General features: G+C 36.3%; 2 protein-coding genes and 1 non-coding gene across 7 annotated transcripts; 1 reads left to right on the top strand and 2 right to left on the bottom strand.

Moving 5' to 3' along the window:
* Positions 1-3,903: 3,903 nt before the first annotated feature.
* On the top strand, positions 3,904-3,984 carry TRNAL-AAG. The gene has a single exon. It is a non-coding gene; the product is annotated as a tRNA-Leu (tRNA).
* A 5,043-nt stretch (positions 3,985-9,027) lies between these two features.
* LOC113311731 (F-box protein CPR1-like) lies at positions 9,028-10,266 on the bottom strand. The gene is made up of 2 exons (XM_026560534.1): positions 10,202-10,266; positions 9,028-10,117 (listed from the first exon to the last, which is right to left on the bottom strand). The coding sequence occupies exons 1-2, from the start codon at positions 10,264-10,266 to the stop codon at positions 9,028-9,030; spliced, it is 1,155 nt and encodes a 384-aa protein (XP_026416319.1).
* Positions 10,267-11,237: 971 nt separating this feature from the next.
* On the bottom strand, positions 11,238-20,395 carry LOC113310812 (SAC3 family protein A-like). Of its 5 annotated transcripts, none has more exons than XM_026559600.1 (14): positions 20,012-20,395; positions 19,772-19,849; positions 16,772-18,058; positions 15,005-15,448; positions 14,555-14,656; positions 14,312-14,409; positions 13,885-14,062; positions 13,277-13,768; positions 13,006-13,146; positions 12,807-12,866; positions 12,588-12,718; positions 12,066-12,199; positions 11,743-11,981; positions 11,238-11,542 (listed from the first exon to the last, which is right to left on the bottom strand). In XM_026559600.1, exons 2-14 carry the CDS (start codon positions 19,835-19,837, stop codon positions 11,444-11,446), a joined length of 3,471 nt encoding a protein of 1,156 aa, XP_026415385.1. In that variant the 5' UTR covers positions 19,838-19,849; positions 20,012-20,395; the 3' UTR covers positions 11,238-11,443. The 5 variants fall into 5 exon arrangements, with proteins under 5 accessions (XP_026415385.1, XP_026415387.1, XP_026415386.1 ...); XM_026559602.1 differs by having other exon boundaries at positions 15,005-15,445; XM_026559601.1 differs by having other exon boundaries at positions 19,772-19,839.
* Positions 20,396-20,607: the final 212 nt, after the last annotated feature.

Raw genomic sequence — 20,607 nt, 5'->3', positions numbered from 1 at the left:
AGTCTATCCATGGTTCCATCTGCCTTTAGTTCAACCATGTAAACCCACCTACAACCCAGAATGTTCATATCAGGTGTATTATTGACCAAATCCCATGTTCCATTTTCATCCAAAACAGTTTTCTCTTCCTTCATAGAAACTAACCATTTCGGATTTCTAGCAGCTTCTTTAAAAGTTTTGGGCTCAGGGTTACTAGTAAGAAGAGAAGTAAAAGAAGAACAGATATGATGCATAACAGAAACATGAGCAACGTGATCAGGATATTTCTTTGGTTTTGAAATTCCAGTACTAGAGCGAGTAACAATTGAATTAGAAGGAGCAGGTGTAGAAACTGGAAAACATTCTTCAACAAGAGAAGAAGAAGAATCAGAAGATGAGAAATAAAAATTAGACTCATCCAAAATGACATGGCGAGAAATGTGTGTTTTCATAGAAATAGGATTGAAGCACTTATAGCCTTTATGGAGTAAGCTATAACCAATAAACACACATTTTACATATTTAGGTGATAGCTTGTCTGCTCTAGAATGACCTAAGAAGGGATAACAAATAGAACCAAACACTTTTAAGAGAGAATAATTTGGAGCAGAGTTAAACAGAACTTCAAAGGGACTTTTATAATTCAGGAGCTTAGTGGGAGTGATATTAATGAGATGAGAAGCAGTAGATAAAACATCAAACAAAAATTCTTTAGGACAAGAAGCTTTGAACAAAAGTGAGTTGCCCATTTCAGTGATATGGCGATGCTTTCGTTCAGCAAGACCATTTTGTTCAGGTGTCTTAGGACAGGATATCTTAAGTTGAATACCATGAGACACGAGAAAAGGTTTAAAATGGCCTTTCACTAACTCAGATGCACCATCTGTTTGCAAAGAAATAATTTTTGTGGAAAATAGATTTTCAGTGAGATTTTTAAAATGAGAGAAACATTGAACAACATCAGATTTTTGTTGCATTGGATAGACCCGAGTAAATCTACTATAGTCATCAATGAAAACAATGTAATATATATCTAAGAATAGAAGAAAGGGGAAGGTCCCCATATATCACATTGAATAAAAGAAAGTGGAGTGAGAGATTGAGTGGTGGATGATGAAAAGGCAGTCTTTTACTTTTGGAAAGTTGACATGATTCACAAAGAAGATGTAGGAGATGAGTTTAGAGTAATATGATGTGAATCATGCAAAATTTTAACAATATGATGAGATGGATGACCTAATCTATCATGCCACACAGTAGGAGAAGCAGATAAGGTAGCTTTTATGAATAGTGAGGAAATCTGAATTTATGAAGATTTGTAATGGGATACAAATTATTGAGCATAGCACCCGGATCCAAAAGAGTATGATGTTTTATATCCCTAATCTCATATCTATATGGATAAAATTTGAAGTAACACTTGTTATCCCTAGTAAACCTAGCAATAGATAACAAGTTATGTTTCATCATAGGAACATACAGAACATTCTTCAATATGAAAGAGGCAGTTGGTGTAGATAAAGTTGAAGTACCAGTAAGGGATATCGATAAGAAATTACCATACCATAACTCTTTCCTTGACAACATAAGGAGAAATATTTTTCATTAAGTTTTGATCTCCAGTCAAGTGTGTATTAGCACTAGACTCAGACAGTATTAATACCATAGAGACAAAGAAATACAGCTGGAATAGTTGTATTAGTGTGACTCATCAAGTCAAGTCAAACAGACTTGACTTGACTTGACATGATATTTCTAAAAATCTTGATCCATAGTAGCTATATTTGCAGAAGAATCCATATACTGAAAACCATCTTCTTCAGAAGCAATATGAGCAGAGTGATTGTTGTTTTGCTTCTTATCAGGAGCATATCTATAGTAAAACCTATTTGCAAAATGACCAAATTTTCTACATATTTGACATTCAACTTTTGAAAAATCAATTGAGTTCTTCTACCAATATTTGGAGCACCACCAATGCTTGTAGATCCACCAGAATAGCCACCAGAGTAACCTCCTTGAGAATGTGAGTTCGAAGATGAACCAGATTGAAATTGACTATTTGCAAAATTACTAGGATTAAATTTTGGTTTATTTTTATTACCACCACCAAAGTTGTTGCTATTTCGACTGTAAAATGTTGAAGGATATTGTGGATCAAAATTACTAGACATATCTTGTTCTTGATCAAGTAACCACTTCTCATGATTCAACAGTTGAGGTTTGAGCTCAGCAAATGTGAAAGGTGTTTCCCTATTGTTTGTAGAGATGACAAAATGTCATAAGTTCTTTCTATACCATTGAGAACATACATAGTAAGATCTGCTTCACTGACTCGTTCACCAATTGCCGCAATAGAATCAACCAAGGTTTTAATAGTTTGCAGGTAAACAAGAATTGACAAATTTCCTTTTCTAATACCACTTAACTGATTTCGAAGCATATTTCTTCGATCAGAAAATTGATTTTTAAAGCTAGTTTCTAAGTAAATCCAGATTTCCCTAGCTGAAGAAAGACCAAGAATATCACCTGAGATAGTATCTGTGAATGTAGCCTTGAAGCAACTTGCAACAAATCTATCAAACTTGCGTCAATATAGCCATCTAGGATTGATAACGGCAGATCCATCAACAATTATTTCTCAAAGAGGTTCATGAATTTCACCATCAACATAACCAAACAAATCAACTATATTAAGATAGTTTCGAATTGATCTCTCCAGATCAAGTACTTATCAGGACCTAGTTTAGCAGAAACAAATTTGTTATGTTGGTGAAAGGTAGAAACAACTGAAGAGGGGGATGTGATTGATTTGCAGCGGAAGAATTTGATTGAGTTCCCCATGGATTTTGAGTAAAGTTGTTGATGTTATTGTTGTTAACATTGTTTAGATTGTGATGTTTCATACTTCTAGTAGTTGCCATTTAAGAAATAAGAAACTTGATGAAGAAAGAAACCAGATCTAAATCAAGAAAATCAAGAACTGAATTTTTGAAGAGAATCAGATGTTTAATTGATAAAAGAACAACACAGGTATTGAATTGATAGTAATGTTGAATTGATTTGATGATGTTTAATTGATTGATGAATGAAAATGATGAAGAATAATTGGATCGATCTTTGGTATCTGATACCATGTAAAGAATGGCACAGTAAAAGAAGTAATGATATTGGAATTAATGTCAGATTTTTCAGATAACTTTTACAGACAGACTCAGACAGTATTAATACCAGAGAGACAAAGGAATACAGCTGGAAGAGCTGTATTGGTGTGATTCATCAAGTCAAGTCAAACAGACTAGACTTGACTTGACGTAATATTTCTAACACGAATTTTTAGTCTAAACATATTGATTGTGGAAGAGAAAAGAAAAAATCTCTACATACATATTGTTCAAGGATCGTTGTTTTAGATCTACTTGCAATTGTATTGGGTTTTGTCCATACAGATTTTCGAACAAAAAAGTTGGCGTTGTACTTGGTACCTCTGTTTTTCGGTCATCGCGCTCATTGCGTGTAAAAGATTATGAGTCAATCTAATTTCTTGAAAGTTATCCTTATCAAGTTCTATGTTTGGGTAATAGTTTAGTAGCTTTTCCTTTCAAATTAAATCCAAATTATGTTATTTTAGTTTGCAATTATAACCCATGTTATGTGAAAGAATGTTTTTTATCTTCTTGAAAGAAAAAGAAAGTTGAAACGTTATTAGTTTATTTTCGATTTAGGAAGTCAACCTATAGATCTGTATGTACATTATTTTTCGTTTGAGCATGGAACTCTATTAGTATATGTGCACCGATAAGAATGAGGCAGAGAGAAGTATATCCCGCAAAGTATGGTTTTTTGAACGAACTGCTTTTGGAAGTTGCGCAGCTTTCACATCTATTTGCTTACTTTTGTTTATCCGATTGCAACCACAACAACGTTGATATGGCCGAGTTGGTCTAAGGCGCCAGCTTAAGGCGCTGGTCCGAAAGGGCGTGGGTTCAAATCCCACTGTCAACAGTTGAATTTTTATTTTGCACGAGCAAACTTTAAACTTTCGTTTCATGTTTTTACTTTTTTGGATGACTTGGGGTTTCATCGTTTTCTTGTATTGAAATCAAATCCTCAAATTAGTATGGCTCAGTCTAGTTCTTTTATTATCTTAAAGGCCATTTCGTTGGCGGTATTAAAAAGTGCTAAGAAAAAAAGATTCATATAGTGAGGAATCTAGATCTAGTTCGTTCAGGGTTTTACTTTTGCAATCCCACCTGCAATAGAAAAAAACTGAAAGAGTTAATAGTTTTACAAACTCACAAGTGGAAACTAGTTTTGGCACTGCCTATCAAGAAAAATTTAAGAATGTATTACTACTGTGAATCTGGTATTAAAAAGCTTTAATTTATTGATTTTTTACATATGTATGTAATCGCACACAACAAAGATTAACCAAAGGAATATAGAGAGTCGTTGAGTCAATTACGAATGGGGATTCTCATGACCTTCAAAACAACAGAGTAGGTTTTCTGAAGACTCCTTATAATTACTACTTGTGTTTTCTTTTGCTTCTGATTTATTCAATCGGTTATATATATATAATTCTTGATGAATTATTATACATCATCCTCTGAAGCCATTTAAGATCAATGATGACAATGGTATGTCTTTCCTTGAATGAAATTCATCAGGCAAAAATAGATTTAATGGATATTTTGACTTTAACGTCCATAAATTGGTATACCTTTGCGTTTGGTGCCTAAGGCTGAGTTTGGTAATGTTTTTATTTTTGGGAATTTTAACAAACTGCCACACTTCCAATTTCATGTTTCAAAAACTGCCACCGTTTTTTTCAAAGTTTATTAAATGCCACAAATGTTAGTGTTTCCGTCCAGACCCACCTAATTGGTCAAAAGTTCACTGACCAGGTCAAGATTCTTACACCTGTCTATATATCGACGGCTCAAGAATAGCATCACGAGATTATTACACGTGGCAGTGTGTTAATTTACTATCATATCCTTCACGGAATGAAACCACAACAAGGCTTTTACTTTCTCATTCATTTCGTTCTCTCCGTGTCTCTCTTTTCCAGCGGAGAAACTTAGGTTAGAGAAAACTAGGGTTCTACAGAGGGATTTGGTTTAGTTTGTGAATCTGAGTGAAGGGTTTTGTAAAGTTCAAGATGAAGAAGAAAAAGAACGGGAAGAACAACCAGTTGTATGTTTTACTAAAACCCTAACTTCGTTTTTTTCAATTTCTGAAGAAACCCATCTCTTTTTTCATCTTTTTTTGTCTTCTTTTCATTTTGTTACTTAAATCGATATTGTTGCATGTTAGGGTTTTGAATCTAAGCATGAGTTGATGTTTGGTTTGTTTTCTGATTTAGTTAGGGTTAAATTTTCTCTGAAAATTTTCGGTAGTTTTTAATTAGGGTTTGATTGTTTCAGTAAAGTTCATAGTGAATCGAAGCATGAGTTCAATTTCTGAAGTTTACTGAAGTTCATTTGTTTACTTATGATGCAGTGATGAAACATATTATCCATACAGAGACATCAGCGTGTTGTTTATGGACAGTAATATGACTTTGTTCTTCCCTCACATGGATAGAGAAAAAATTGACCTCAAGGAATTTGAGCAGATGTTGCGTGTTAAGTTGCGCTTAACTGAAAATGAAATTTCTAGTTTATATTGGATGATAGAACCATGTTTGCCTGAGATTATGGATAGTAATGAGGACTTGTTTAAGTTTTGGGAGCATGCAGTACCTGATGATAAAGGATTCATATGTTTACATTTGAAGATATTAAATTCTGTTGGTGAGTCATCTGCAGGACCTAGCACTCAAGGAAGACCAGTAGCAGGACCTAACACTCATGGATCTACACAAGATAATCAAAATTTCAATCAGAATTTTGCTGGTATTGGATCTGTCAGTCAACATCTTTCTGTCACAAAGGGAAAGCAAACCAAGTCTAAGAAGACTAGGAAGTAGAAGTGTGTGTGCTTTATTGTTTGTTTTAGATATGTTGTGGACAAGTATCTAATTGATGGTTAGTTTTTTTGGTTGCTTTAGACACTGATTCTGGTCTGGACATGTATATGTACAAGAAATCAGTTTTATTTTGATGGGATAATCTTGCTTTATGAATGAAAATGATATTAGTTAGAACTAATATTCAGATTACATGTTAATTGTCTTTTCAAGTTAATTTTTACATATTCTCAGATGCATTTCTGATTTGCATTGTTCTTTGTAGCATTCTTGTTTATGCAGCGGGCATTCATTGTAGCAATGGCTCTCTTCTTCAAAAGCGCAGCAACAGTTCTCTTTAAGTAGCTTGATGATCTTGGATTTGAGTGGATCAATAGCAGAAAAGTAAGGAGAAATAGGAATAGGATTCAGGTTAACTTGTTTTCTTCACTGCACCGAGTCGCGAGTTAACTCTCTGCTCAATCACTGGCTAACTCGTTCCAGTTACTGATTCAGGGGCTTCAATGTCATTTTACGATGTTGATTTAATGCCACATATGCACTAACGGATACTAACGCCAGTTAACTGTTTTCTCAAAAAAAAGTGACGGGAAAAGTCAAGAGTGTGGCATTTAATAAACTTTGAAAAAAATGGTGGCATTTTCTTAAACATGAAATAGGAAGTGTGGCACTTTATTAAAACCCCCTTTATTTTTTCAAAATCACTTTCAAAACCTATATATGTCAATAATTTTTGAAATTGATGTTTGGTTAAAAAAAATCAAAGTGCTTTTCACCCAAAGCACTTCCCAAATTCCTCAAATTTCAAAAGCTGGGGAGGAAGAGCTTTTAAAAGCTACAAAAACATAAGTTTTGGTCCCACCAAAATTTAATGCTTGATTTATCCTTTTTGTCCCTATTTTATTTTGTAAATGACAAAGATTATCGTTAAATATATATACAATTAATTTTTTATTTCTTATATTTTATTCTTTAAATATTATTATATTTTATTTTCAAACTATTTTATGATACCATTTCATTTAATTTGTCCAAAATAAAATAAAAAAATATTAAATAATTAATTAATTTTAGTTTGATTTTTTGTTTGAAAATTATATATACATTAAAAGTGGTTAAGTAAAATAAATTTTTTTAACAATTATAATAATAGTAGCAATTAGTAAATTTAATATTTAATTTATTTATATTTAATAGTAAAAAGAATTAATTATTTTTAAACTCAATAAAATTGAATAAATCTATTTTAAGAGATACGTCTGTTTTTGTCATTTGCCACAATAACAATGGTTTAATTTGATATCTTACCAAACGCACTTTGATTGCTTTTTTAATCAGCTTTAGCTTTAATTGATATTTTACCAAACGTCTAACTGGTTTTTTCTCACAGCACAGCACAGCAACGCACAACAGAAAAGTGCTTTTACAAAAGTCGCAGCAATACCAAACTAAGCCTAATTTTGTCCAACTTTGAGTTGGGTGCCCAGTCAACCGATTGAATTTGTTTGACCGTGTTGACCATCCACTTTATTGTGAAATGACTAGATGAATGCATGAAAGTATCGTTATTTGTTGGCCAAAAATGGTTGAACGTATATGAATGCATAAACTATTTGAAGGACCTTGAATTTTACAATTTTAACTATAAAGTGGATGGTCAACACGGTCAAATAAAGTCAATCGGTTGACTGGGCACCAAACTCAAAGTTGGACAAAGTTAGGCACCAAACGCAAAGGCATGCCATTTTATGGGCACCAAAGTCAAAATATTCCTAAATTTTATGACAATGGTAATACATAATAAGTCACGAGGGCTCAAGAATAGTTCCTAATTAGTAATTCTCCGAATCATTCCCGGATGATTCACGAACGTATCCGAACTGACCGAATCCGAATGATACTTCCGAACTATTTGAACTCCGAATCTAGTTCCCGGATTATATGGACCTCACGAATGATTCGCGAACGCATCCGAATTGACCGAATCCGAATGATATTTCCGAACTAGAACTCGGAACCTAGTTTGAACGCCCAACCTCGCTCTCCCATAGATAACTCTCTGACCAAAGTTCTGTTGATAGGTTTTTGTTTGATTTTGTATATACTTTATATTTAAATACAATTATTCAGTTAAAATTTTCTATTGATAGTTGTTTAACCAGTGTTTTATGTTTTGATTTTTGTTTAAAAGTCTATAAACTCATTTTACAATACATTATGCGATTAAATTGTTTACTTCTTGTTAAATAATCACGCTAAAATGTTTTTTTCCATCTTATAAATCATATACAAATAAAATTAGTCTTGTAATAAGGTCATAATACTTATCAATTTATCATATATGTAACCCGAATTTTAAGTGTCGAAATCACATTTATAAAACGAATATACATGTACGTATGACGTTCCGAACTACTGTCCGAACAACGAACCGTTGACCGGATTTTTTACCGAATCCAACCTATCCGAATCCGTATAATTCCCATATGTATGCCGTCCCGAACTACTACCCGTACCCCGAATTGCTAACTAGGGAATAGTTTGTAATAAAGATGAACTTCTCATCAAGCAGTAGATGGACACATTTAAGATCAAAGATGTCAGAAACTGATGCAAGTAAATTCTTATCAGTCGCAACCAGCACTTATATATATAATGTACGAATACATTCATCTGACAACGATATACCAACAACAAAAGATCTATATTACAAAATTTTGGACAATATTCAAATTGTATAGAAGATATTCAAATTATATAGAAGCCAGGTTTAATGCAGGTGCTGTTACGCTGTTTCTTCTGGTGTATATACTTACAAAAGTTTCTTCATGTTCACATTAAACTTTACGAATGAAACAACTGACCCAACTATCTATTAATAACCAATGCCTCTACAAACAAGTACCATAAGACCAGACACGAGACTAAATAATCAATTACATACGTACGATCATGCACATAACATGAAGTTTCAACTGTCAAAAAGAAGAAAGGAAAGGTGCGAGTTTGAATGTAAAACAATGCAAACACGCATAACAAAAATTTATCTTCATAAACTACCACACATGCACTCTTCATACTGCAATCTTTCTTCTCTTGTGGTCAGGTTCTGAAAACGTTGCTTCTTCTTGTTCGACTTGATCAGGTTCCAAATAATGAAGAATACCAACTGAATTCTTCTTACCAAGTACTGAAAACAAACTCTCCTGGTAAGTATAGGCATGGCGCCATTCCGGATCAGTAATGTCATGGGTCTTCAGAGTTGTCGCCATTTTACGCTTTGGGTTATAGCGAACTAAAAAATTACCCTTGTTTGTTTCTTGCTTGAATCCAATATTCAGCAAAACTTGTTTTCCATTTCCTACATACCCAATCGGCCTAAAGTAATCAAACTTTATTACTTGCCAAGGAACTGTGAACTCTTTAGTCCAAGATTCTCTCACTCCATAATCCTTCATAACCCATACGTCGCCACGATCCCCAAGAACAACACATACGATGCAAAGACACCCTCCCAACACATCCACGTACTTGTACTGATAGCTGTCATTATCGAAAAAGCTATCCCTTGCTGGTCCTGGAACTTCACGAATTATCTCGTCTCCAAGATCAAAAGAGACGAGAAGTTTTGAGTCGTCCGTTAGCCAATGAAGAGCACCACTCATGTACAATGCTGTCGGCCGTGGTTCGAGAGAAAGTGTATACGGCATGTAAAGAGCACTACTCCACGAATTCGATTCTAACGAGTAGACCTTAATTTGAGTACCAAGGCGTTTATCTTCGAAGCATCTAAATCTCACTAACTTATAATCCTGAGTCTTGATGTCATAACCGAAACCATACTTACACCATGAAGATTTCCATTGATCATGCACATGCACTTTCACCTCTGATACAATCTTGTGCTCTTTAGTAGATACGTTCCAAAAGCAAATACGATCTAACCTTGCACGTATGCAAACTAGGCCATTACAAGAACCCACAATACCAAGCCTACAATAAGGTTCTTCATACTTTTTATCATACAACGGGTAATCGACAATTTTATCAACCCCGGATAATATTGTGTCATGAGACTTACTATAAGCATATATTGAATAGAGGACGTTTCCCTTACCAGCAATAATCTTAATCAGATGGCTTTTCTTCTGGATATCATCGTGCCTCTTGCAAAATTTTATGTCGTTGAATAGAAGACGCCAAGATTTGCATACACACTAAAATTTTGAGACGGATTTCACTGGTAACCTCGTAAGAATCTCAATAATAATATCACCTGGGAGTCTCCAATAATCTCCTGCGAGTCTCGACATGGAATAATAAGAATAAGAATAAGAATGGATTGATGATTTTTCTTGTTTTCTCTTCTTTCTTCACAAAGCTAATATGAATAGAGCCTACAGAATAATAGATCTCTTATATAGTGTGCATGGAAAATCCTCTTCCTACTGGAAAATCCTTTTCCTACTCTCACTTGACTTTCGAAAGGTATCATCAGTCGGTTCGGACCGTTCAGTAATATTTTGGAAAGTCAAAATATATCCTACTTTTAGAAAGTCAAAGGGTTATATTTTTATCTAAACACAGCAACGTAGGTTAGCATGATTTGCTCAAAGTCGACGACATAGATTCAAATTTACAGGAGACGTATACATGAGTGGACCTTGAAGAACATGCATGCATACTTGTGCTCAAACTTTGAGAACTTTTCGCGAAAATAATTCTCTGATAATTTATCACGATAAAGATGAACTGGTCATCAAACAATATATAGAATCATAGAGACATTTAGATCAATGATATGAGAAAGTGATGCAGGTAAATCCTTATCATTACAAACATTATTTCAGGCACATCCATGGCCCATCATGAAGCAACCCAAGGTTAGCTACTTTCTAAAATGAAGAGACACTTTTTTATAACTCTTGATTTTGTTTCGGTATCTTTACGTCATTTAATTCTGCTAAGTTGGATGTATATTTTACCTAACATGCGCCATTCACCGTAACCGAACACTGTTATTTTTTCCCCTCAACTTGGACAGGAGATACATAAAAGGCTTTGAGTTTGGTGCTAGGGCGTTTCACACACCAGCGGATTGATTGTGATCTTTTTTTTTTCTTTCTTTTTTCTTTCTTTTTACTTCCTCTGAAAGGGGTGTCCTTTTCCAGCTCTAAAGTTTTTAAATGGCAGGAGTCGGATCCAGGAGGTCAAATATTTCAGTAATGACTCATGTCCTACTTTTAGGAAGTGGTCAGATTTGAGGGGCGTTCAAATAATGCACCAAATAATGAAAGAAAATTTAGCAGGGGCATCAAAATTGGAACCCCTTTTTAGAACCGATGCTACATAGAATGTACATTTCTAGTCATTTAACCTCTAAAATTTGAAGAGGTCTATACTGCCGTTACAAACTAAAATGTTCTACATTTCTATATTTCTGTGTGAGATGATGATACACTACTCAGTTACAAACTAAAATGTTTCTTTCTAGGATGTCCGAGTCATAAAATCGTTAACAGCAAGACTCGTATCTCCATGGGCAACTGCATCTTCTGGTTCTGGCATGAAAAGGCTTGAGGATGACGCCTGTGCATCAACACAAAGCATAAACTGGGTGAGAGAAGAAAAAAAAAACTTAAAATGAGTAACAAAACTAAAGCAAACCTACAATCTCTTGAAACAACAGTACTACCAAGTACCACCAGCAGTAAAATCCTAGGACCGGATAAAAATACGATAAGATATCCCCTAGAAGTTAGGATATTGAAGTTTCATCATATACATACCTTTGTATCAAACTGCAACTCCCCACCACTGTCAGCATTAAGGCACGCACCATGTGCCTTCAACCACTCCTCACACTCCTCCAACCCATCAGTGTCTTTCTCATCAATTTTTCCTTCAGTTGATTGCGACGAACTGGTAAACCCAAGAACCTGTGCGACAAAACTGACTGGGACTGTAGGGCGATATGATTTCGACATGCATTTCACTGCTTCAAACCGCATCTTCTCAACATAAAGATCTGCACAGAGATTACTAGGAAGTAAGAAAATATTCAAACAAGAGAACCTGAAATACATGTCAATGCAGTTCTACTGTCACACACCCATAAGACAGGTACTCAAGTTTGGTGCTGCCTTGTAAAGTCTGAAAAATAGCACATAATTTCCTGACGTAACGGCTGTGCGGACTGCAAGTGCGTGCTTTACCGCCTCATGTTTTTTTGCTTCCTTCGGCAATCTGGTACAGGAGATATACAAGATCAATCCCCAAAACAGATTATAACAAAGATGGATGAATTATCTTCATGTGGATGTTAACATAACTCTGCCCACAACATGTGTTTCACAACGTGATTAAACAGGAACTTAAATAATTCAAATGAACTAGAATTTGTGTAGAGAATGACTTCAATGATTTCATGATAATAGAAATTCGATAATCTTTATGATGAACAGTGATATGTTTCTGCATGTTACTGTCCAAAAGACAGTAGACAATCATTTACCAAGAGAAAATCTGAAACCTTTATTTTCCCTTCTCTGAAAGTTAGGTGCAAACAATTTGTATTCAAGAAAGCTGATTAAGCAATGCATCCAACAACACAGGTAAAGAACATGCAACTCACCTTGCCATTGACGCCACGAGATCTCGGTTGTTATTAGAGTGCAAGATCACGCAAAGTAAGCTGTAAGCAGAAAACTCCATCTGACACCCCTTAATTCCTTCTGAGTAAAGGGTCTGTAATTGTGATTGGCACTGCGAAAAGAACAAAAGAGGGTAACACCTAAATAACGGGGAAATAACCATTGCAAAGAAGCATAGCACATCAAAATCAGTAACCAACCTGATTAAACTCCGGCAAGTCCCCAGCTTCTAGAGCTAAACGGGCATGAGTTTCATATACCTGGAACCACAAGAAACATGGCGTGAATATAGGGAATCTACACATTTTGCATGATCAGTTTAAGAGAACATAAGCTAAAAGCTAAGAGATAAAACGGGAATTGTCACGGCAATTTCAACTCTTTAGAGTAAGGACGTACCTTGACTGTGAGCACATTGATAATTCGTTGAACGGTCAAATCTTGACGTATTGATTTCAACTGATCGCATTTGTAAAGATAGTTCTTTTGAGAATTCTGAACCATCAGAAGAGCTTTTTCTAGCACATTCTCTGGTCTCACCTATAAGCAAATAAATATACAATCTTAGTCAAGGACATCAACAAACACTCACCTATTATTTTTACTGATTGAAACCCAAAGCTAGTCAATAACACAATCTAAACAGAGTTTGACATGAGAGGGTATTTACAGTGGTTGGATCAGGTGCAGAAGTAAGGCGCAGGTAACGCTTCTCAATTTCCTGGCAGGTTCCCTTCACAGTAAGAGAATCCCAATCAATATCTTCCACTGCTCTGCTTTCACTGTCTTCATAACTTTTGCTAAGCACCAGAGCGCTGGCCTTCCTAGTATACAGGTTCGCGGTAGCAGAAGCGTTTTTTGGTCTGAAATGCTTCATCTCTGCTCGAGGTCCTCTATCGAAACGCTTACAGCGATCCTCCCGCTTTTTCTTCTCATCTGGATGATTTGCTAATGCTGCTGCGCCCGAGTAATATGCCGTCAAACCTTGCTCCTTATCACTATCACTAGCATCATTATTTTGAGCAGCATTAAAACCACCACCACCAAGCCGTGGCTTCTTCCCTGACCTCTTATTACTTTTACCAGGAGTTTGCTGACGTGATGGAACAAACTTCCCATTAGTCCAGCTATTATCCTTGCTCTCCCATTTTCCATTAGAAACCTGCAAAGAAGACTTTAGAGTCACACATATAATATTATAATCCTATTTCAACCTAAATCAACTGTATACTACTGTCCAAAGCATAATCCCAAAAAGAAAAAGGACAAGAAGATTACCGTTTTGTCCTTTTCTTTAGCATGATTCCAGGTAGCAGATTTTACTGAAACAGGAGTAACAGATGGCATTTTCTCAACCAACTTTTCCTCAGCTATTGGCTCCCACCTACTTTTGGTGCGTCTACTTGGACTTTGTTTGTACTTTGGTAAAGAAGAAACAACACTTGAACTCTGCAACCTAATGCAAAACAGAGTGTTCTTTCAGGTGAAAAATAGCCAACGAATTATTTCGGGGGCAAATCAATTCTATTAGAGTATGTCAACAACTAGGAGAGTGAATCAAAGAAGGAGACCCAATTTGAGCTACACTCCTGTAACTTAAAGTAAAATGATTGCATTGGCAAGTTATAACTTGACCTGCCATCATCAGACTTTTAAAAACGACTAATAAACCTCGGACTATTAAAAGGCCAAATAAGTGACGTACTCTTTACTCATTGCGGCCATCTCCGGTAATGGGAAAAGTGGTTCTGTATCCCAATCTTTAGTGAAAAGTGTACCATCAGATGACGTCCTTGTAATCATCTGAAATATTCTTAAAAAATAATTAAGATCTAAATAGCAAATCACAGCTTAGGAAGTGAAATAGTATGAACCAGTAGTCAACTTCAATCAGGACACTGACTCATGTGCTGTAAATCAGAATCCTAAAAATACAATGTTTTTTTACCTCCTTCATTATATTCTGACAAGCTGCCTTTTGTAAATCATCCTTACACCGAGATAAAGCTCTTTCCACATAAGCACGTAATGATACAGGGAATGCTCCGGGCTGCAACCAGCATAAAAACTCAACTTTAGAGTACAATAAAAAAGACCTAATGAACAGGAAGTCATGTTCTCTGAAAAAAATAAATGAAAACCAGCATCCTAAACAAGGCTAGTTGGTGAGATCTAACATTCTAAACACTGCCTAAGGGATGATCAAAGCCGGGGATCCTAAGCTATGTCCTCCATCACGAAGTCGGATGACACTATCCACGGAGTCCTTAATTCACCGTTTCGAGCCTTATACAGAAAGCTTTATCCATTAAGGAGAAGGACCAATTCTATGCTAAGGATACATGGTCGCATTCTATATACTAGTTACAGCTAAATCTTAGGACAAAGTAATTCCCACCTTAAGCACAGAATCAGCAGGACCACGAGAAGAAGCTGCTGAACCAGGCTTTGACATCAAAACACTGATATAGGCCGGTTTTGCTGCTGCATCATTTGTGGAGCCATCCTTGTCAGTTTTCGGCAAGCCTACGGCCACGTTCTGTGCGATTCTGGGATTTGTGGCGATCTGCAGTTTGTTTGCTCGCCGTGTATCCATTGAAGAACCAGATTGCAACACTGAGGCATAAGTCTGAGCACCATGATGTGTAGCAGGAAAATGTGAAGTAGGTCCTTGAGAACAAGCAGTCTGCTGAATATTATGGGAATTTTCGTGTGGAACTGGATTTGGGTCCAAAGGTTTCTGGAAATGTGATGGAGTATGGCTGACATGATGATTTTGGAAAGCAGCTGAACCCTGTCTCCAGTAACCGTCATATGCATCACCTGTTACTTGACTCACCTGCTATAAAGACTCATAATGATACAAATAGTTCAGTTTAGTTTCAGCCTGAAAACGGCATACAGATGCAGGAATTAAATTATGGGCCGTCTTATGCTAATGAGTAATGACCAACCAAACCAGACTCTGGATTTTCGCACTTATCACACTTTACCTAAACAAAAGCCACAGTTTATTACCTTAAAACATGCAAATCTAGATCATATGCAGTTTGGGGGGATGGGGGGGAGGAATAACAAGAAATGGTAATATTTATGTACAGTTTGCTGTCAAAAAGCCACCACCAAGAGATGAACGAAAATATATCCACAAAGAACCAAAAGAGGCTGCCAATTCTCAAGTAGAACCAATGTTATATATAAATTCACCGTGACAACAGTTCCCATTACTTATGTCATGTAAGCACACAAAATAAACAAAGCACATATAGCACCTAGTTGGCAGTACTTATAACATAACATGATATTCAGGTCTGTCAAAGATATTAATGAAACACTGTTATATTATCAATACGAAAGACATCGACTAGGATTGATGGCTTTTATAAGAATCCCTTTTTAATAGTTAAATAGGGTGTTTGGAGCATTTAATTAACAATTTAGAAGCTAATTAAGACAATTCAGTGACCACAGCATATTGAAACTCCACTACTACTTAGCAATGGAGTAAATAAGTGGCAAAACATCTATCTCTACTTAAAAGATGAAGATATAGAAGAAAATCAGCAACTTCTAAACCAATCCTACCACAAAGAATATTGACAAGCTGCCTACTAAACCATCACCGAGCTACAACCCCAACATTTCTAGTTCTACCTTCTTCTCAAAACAAAAACTAAACAATAACATAGTTTCTACCTATGCAGAATGTCTATTCATTTCTATGGTCCAGTGCAGCATTATCAAACTGACATCTAATTCTGGTTTCTCTTTGCAAGTGAACTTCCACGAGCTCTTCTAAAGGGTCCTACTGTGTCACAGAAAGTACTTGCATTGTTGCCTAAATGCCTCTTATAACTATATGGCTACATCTCCAATTAACCATAAACTTGATTTATGAACCTGCTTAATCTAGTCCAGAAGATTCTATCGAATAGCTTCTCAATTACTGATCTGGCATTAGTATCACAATGTGACTTTAAGTACACAGATTTCGAAAGGGAAGCCTGCAATTCAAATTCATAAAACCTCGGAACAAATATAACATGTGCAGTTCGGCAGCTCAAGTGGAGTATATGGAAACTAGTTCCTGTCACTGTACTCGTTTGCCATGTGCATGTGTGTGACTGTGTGCAGTTTACTAAAAGCAAATAAAGAAACCCCAAACCTGCACAGTAGGCAACCCAGATGAAGTGGGTTCTGGTCTCCATGACATGGTGCTGGTTGAAGTGGGTTCAGGTCTCCATGATGTGGTACTGGATGGAGTTGGTTCAGGTGTCCATGATGAGGAAGGTGGCTCAGGTTTCCATGATGTGGAAGGCGGGTCAGGTTTCCATGATGTGCTGTTAGACGGAGTGGGTTCAGGTCTCCATGATGTGGTGTTAGATGAAGTGGGTTCAGGTCTCCAAGATGCGGTGTTGGATGGTGTGGGTTCAGGTTTCCATGATGTAGTTCCATATGACGTAGGTTCTTGTTTCCAAGATGTGGTCGCAGCTGATATAGACTCTGGTCGCCATGATGCGGAACCCGACAAACTGGGATCAGGATCCCATGTGCCAGATGAATTGACTTGGGGTTGCCATGACGTGGTGCCAGGGGGTGGAGGTGGGGGTGGTTGAGTATGTGATATAGGATACCCACCGGGAACACCAGGAATTTGAGAACCATGAGTAGACGCACCGGTGGTGGATTTGTTTTCTGTTCCAGGAGCACAAGTAACATCTGATGAAGTTTGACTATAATAATCAGCCCACTGCTGTTTGTAGTGTTGTTCATAATAATCAGCAGCAGGAGCTACAGTACTGGAACTTCGAGCGCTGCTTGAATCTGCAGGTGTGTAGCCTGAGTACTGATGAGAGGGATAATTTGCATAGCTAGCATCATTCCATAAGTTGGCCTGAGTTGTTTGACTACCGTAGTCGCTGCTTGCTAACCCTCCAGATGTCTGATAATCACCAGTATTGTAGTAAGTGCTTGAATAACTTGCAGACCCCGCATAAGAGCCTGAATTCTGAAATGAGGTAAGAGGCTGATAAGGAGCACCTGAGTTTTGAGGCCCTCCAACTTGAGGAGTATACGGTTGATTAGCTTGCTGCTGGTATCCATAGTAGTAATTCTGATATCCAGTGGTTCCATAACCATAAGGATCGTTAGAAGTTGAATACGATGCATAGCCAGAATAATCTGGTGTTCCATTGGCTACTCCCACAGTAGATGAAGCTGCAGCATGTGATGAAGTATTCAAACCATCTTGTACATTTCTTGGTGGAGGATCAGTCTTCTGCTCAGGATGATAGCCAGTATTCGTATGAACTGCATTATCCACTGAGCTGTTTTCCGTCCTGTGCATGGCCCATGGCGCAGGTTGAGACCCTGTTAGTGGTGGTGGAGGTGGCAGCATAAAGGATGGATATACAGATGACTGTCCTTGATTTACATCTGCAACCTGGTTTTTCTGTAATCAAGCATAAAAAAAGGGGATCTTACATTATTCACTTATTAATGGACTTCAGTAATCATACCAACAATCATTACTAGAGCAAGACTAATGAACTAAGAAATATAAAATAAAACTTGAGGGAGACTTAACTAAAAGTGCATAATCATTTACTTAGAACCAAAACCTACACTGATTGCAGATAATCAGAACAATAAATCGATTTGAACATCGCAATTCACATTCATCCATAGAAGAATACTTCTATCGACCTGGCGGCCTCCAAAATTGAAGTACTAATTCACTAATACATTTTGAATGAACCTTAACTTAACTAGCTTGATGGTAAACGTGTCAACGATAAATATACAAATCACATAAATATCAACTTATGTTTTCCTTCCGCTTCTTAGTTAAACATTTCATAGACAAGAAAACCAGGCAGCTAAAAGAGAGTGTCATATGAAAACAAGCGATGAAAAAGATTGGCAAACAAGCAAGAGTCAGTGAGCCAAGTTTATCTCCTAGCACAGTGATAGTTTCTTGATTTAATATCCACAGTTAAACATGCACGCATTGATTGTTTGCGGGACAGAAGCATTAACTATTTATTACCTATTAAGGGACACTAAATGTGGCAAAATTCGGAGACTGGGGATTAGCACACATACTATTTCTGCAGGTCCTGAGTAGAAGAGGCTGTCCACAAATTTTAGATATCCTTGAAAAGTCCACAAGTATTTGCGACCCTATTTTTACGATATGCCTATTTTCATCACAAAGACATCAGTATGAACAGATAAATTTCCTATCACATGACTGAATTGTGCAACATTAAGTATCAAGGAGTGAGGATCTAAATTATAAGGCTGATAATCAGTGTTCCTAATAGCAACAGAAGCTAAACCTAAAGATGTTTAGTGATTTGGCAACAAAATTATAGCATAATGACTTCGATTAGTGTGTGTGTCAGAGAGAGATTTGGATGAGTAACATGACTCCTGTGGTTATTAACTTATGATCTATTGTGTGTTTATATAAAGCAGGCGTAGATACATTATTTAACAGATATGCAGGAACAAGGAGACGCGTAGCAAGGTTGGAGACTGCTTTTACTAGACCAATCCAGCTAATCTATTGGCAATCTTACTACCCACCCAGATCTATCTCAGTCGATCCTTACTTGGATGTTTTCCCCAGTGACCAACTAATTACATGTATTCGTTACCAACCATGAAGGAAACCGCCTATCAACTTCAAGCATAGAAATATCTTAAAAAGCATGTGTCAATCAATATTTTCAAAACCTGTATACAGGTCAAATGCACACTAGCTCCAGGAAAAACCTCTGACAGCGAATTCGTTTTAAAAAGTATATGACAAGCCATAATAAGGGATTAAAATTATTGCCTTGGGTTTAATTATCCTGAAAAATACGTGCACAGTACCAAGAGGATAACGATTTAACAAAACATTGTCAGGCAGCAACAAACAAAACTCCAAAAATATGCATGCACTACCCAATTAAGTGTATTCTTCAACGAAAAAAGAACGACACGAAAAACAAAAAAAAAATATATATATATATCAAAAGTGAAATTTAAGCACTTCAAGCACGTCTATGATTTACCTATCACTCATCAAACTCAAACATACAAAATCCAATAATTCTAATCAATTCAATGAACTTGAACTTCAAATTAAGAGAATAAAAAGAGGAAAGATCATTACCTCCTGTAAACTGTTATCAAATTGGTGACCGTAAGCATCTATATTACCTCCTCCTTGATGCATCATCTCTATTGCATCCTAAAACAAAAACACAATCAAATTAACAATACTTTAAACAACGCAATTTCGTAAACACATGCAGCATCAATCAATATACCCTAATTACAATTCCAATAAGATTGAAATTATAAAATAAACATAGCGAAAGAAACCCTAGAAAAAAAAAGAACAAGGTTTTACCTTCGATTGGACTTGAGAGAAATCTTCCTTGATTAATTGGTCGAGGCGGAAACAACAACAAAAAAAAACAACAGAACAAACACAAACTTCTGACCTAGAAAGTAAAATTATAACAAAAACTAGCAAGAAAAATTAAAAGGTTGTATTGAATATTTCAGAGATTAGTGGGATGAATGAATAAAAACAAAAACTTCTCAGTGATTTCTTCTTCAGTCAAGATGATTCGAATGTGAAATTAGGGGTTATGTTCAATCTTAATTGAGTTTTAATTTCAGGGATTCTTGATGATTTTGATTCAAGTTTCGGTCTTTTTTTCTGATACAGTCGAGTTTTGGGGTTTTTCTTCTTTTAGCTTCGGGGGGAGGTCGGTGGCGTTGAATATAGAAAGAGATCGATAAATGGAGAGAAGAGGGGAGAAGATAATTATATGTTCGAGAGGACGAAAGAACCCCCGAGAAATTTAGTTACTAAACTATCCTTCAGTGTCCAACAGCATACCTCAGTGGTATCCCATAAACTCCAGTAAGGAGGAAGTCAGGGGTCTAATCCCCGCCGCCGTAAAGGTTTGTAGTAGTTTAGTTGTATAGTGGGTTTAG

This window comes from Papaver somniferum, chromosome 9, assembly GCF_003573695.1.
Source record: "Papaver somniferum cultivar HN1 chromosome 9, ASM357369v1, whole genome shotgun sequence".
Classification (NCBI taxonomy): domain Eukaryota; kingdom Viridiplantae; phylum Streptophyta; class Magnoliopsida; order Ranunculales; family Papaveraceae; genus Papaver; species Papaver somniferum.
The sequence above is the reverse complement of the archived record's forward strand: the minus strand, read 5'-3'. Positions and strand labels throughout refer to the sequence as shown.

Bases quoted from the DNA above. Each gene is read 5' to 3' on its own strand.
- LOC113311731 (XM_026560534.1), bottom strand. From the start codon at position 10,266: ATGTCGAGACTCGCAGGAGATTATTGGAGACTCCCAGGTGATATTATT. The intron at 10,118-10,201 runs GTTACCAGTGAA...ATTTTGCAAGAG, and splicing joins ATTATTGAGATTCTTACGAG to GCACGATGATATCCAGAAGA.
- LOC113310812 (XM_026559600.1), bottom strand. From the start codon at position 19,837: ATGATGCATCAAGGAGGAGGTAATATAGATGCTTACGGTCACCAATTT. The intron at 15,449-16,771 runs GTTTGGGGTTTC...GAGTCTTTATAG, and splicing joins CTGGGTTGCCTACTGTGCAG to CAGGTGAGTCAAGTAACAGG. The intron at 13,769-13,884 runs GTAATCTTCTTG...TCTTCTTTGCAG, and splicing joins CTAAAGAAAAGGACAAAACG to GTTTCTAATGGAAAATGGGA.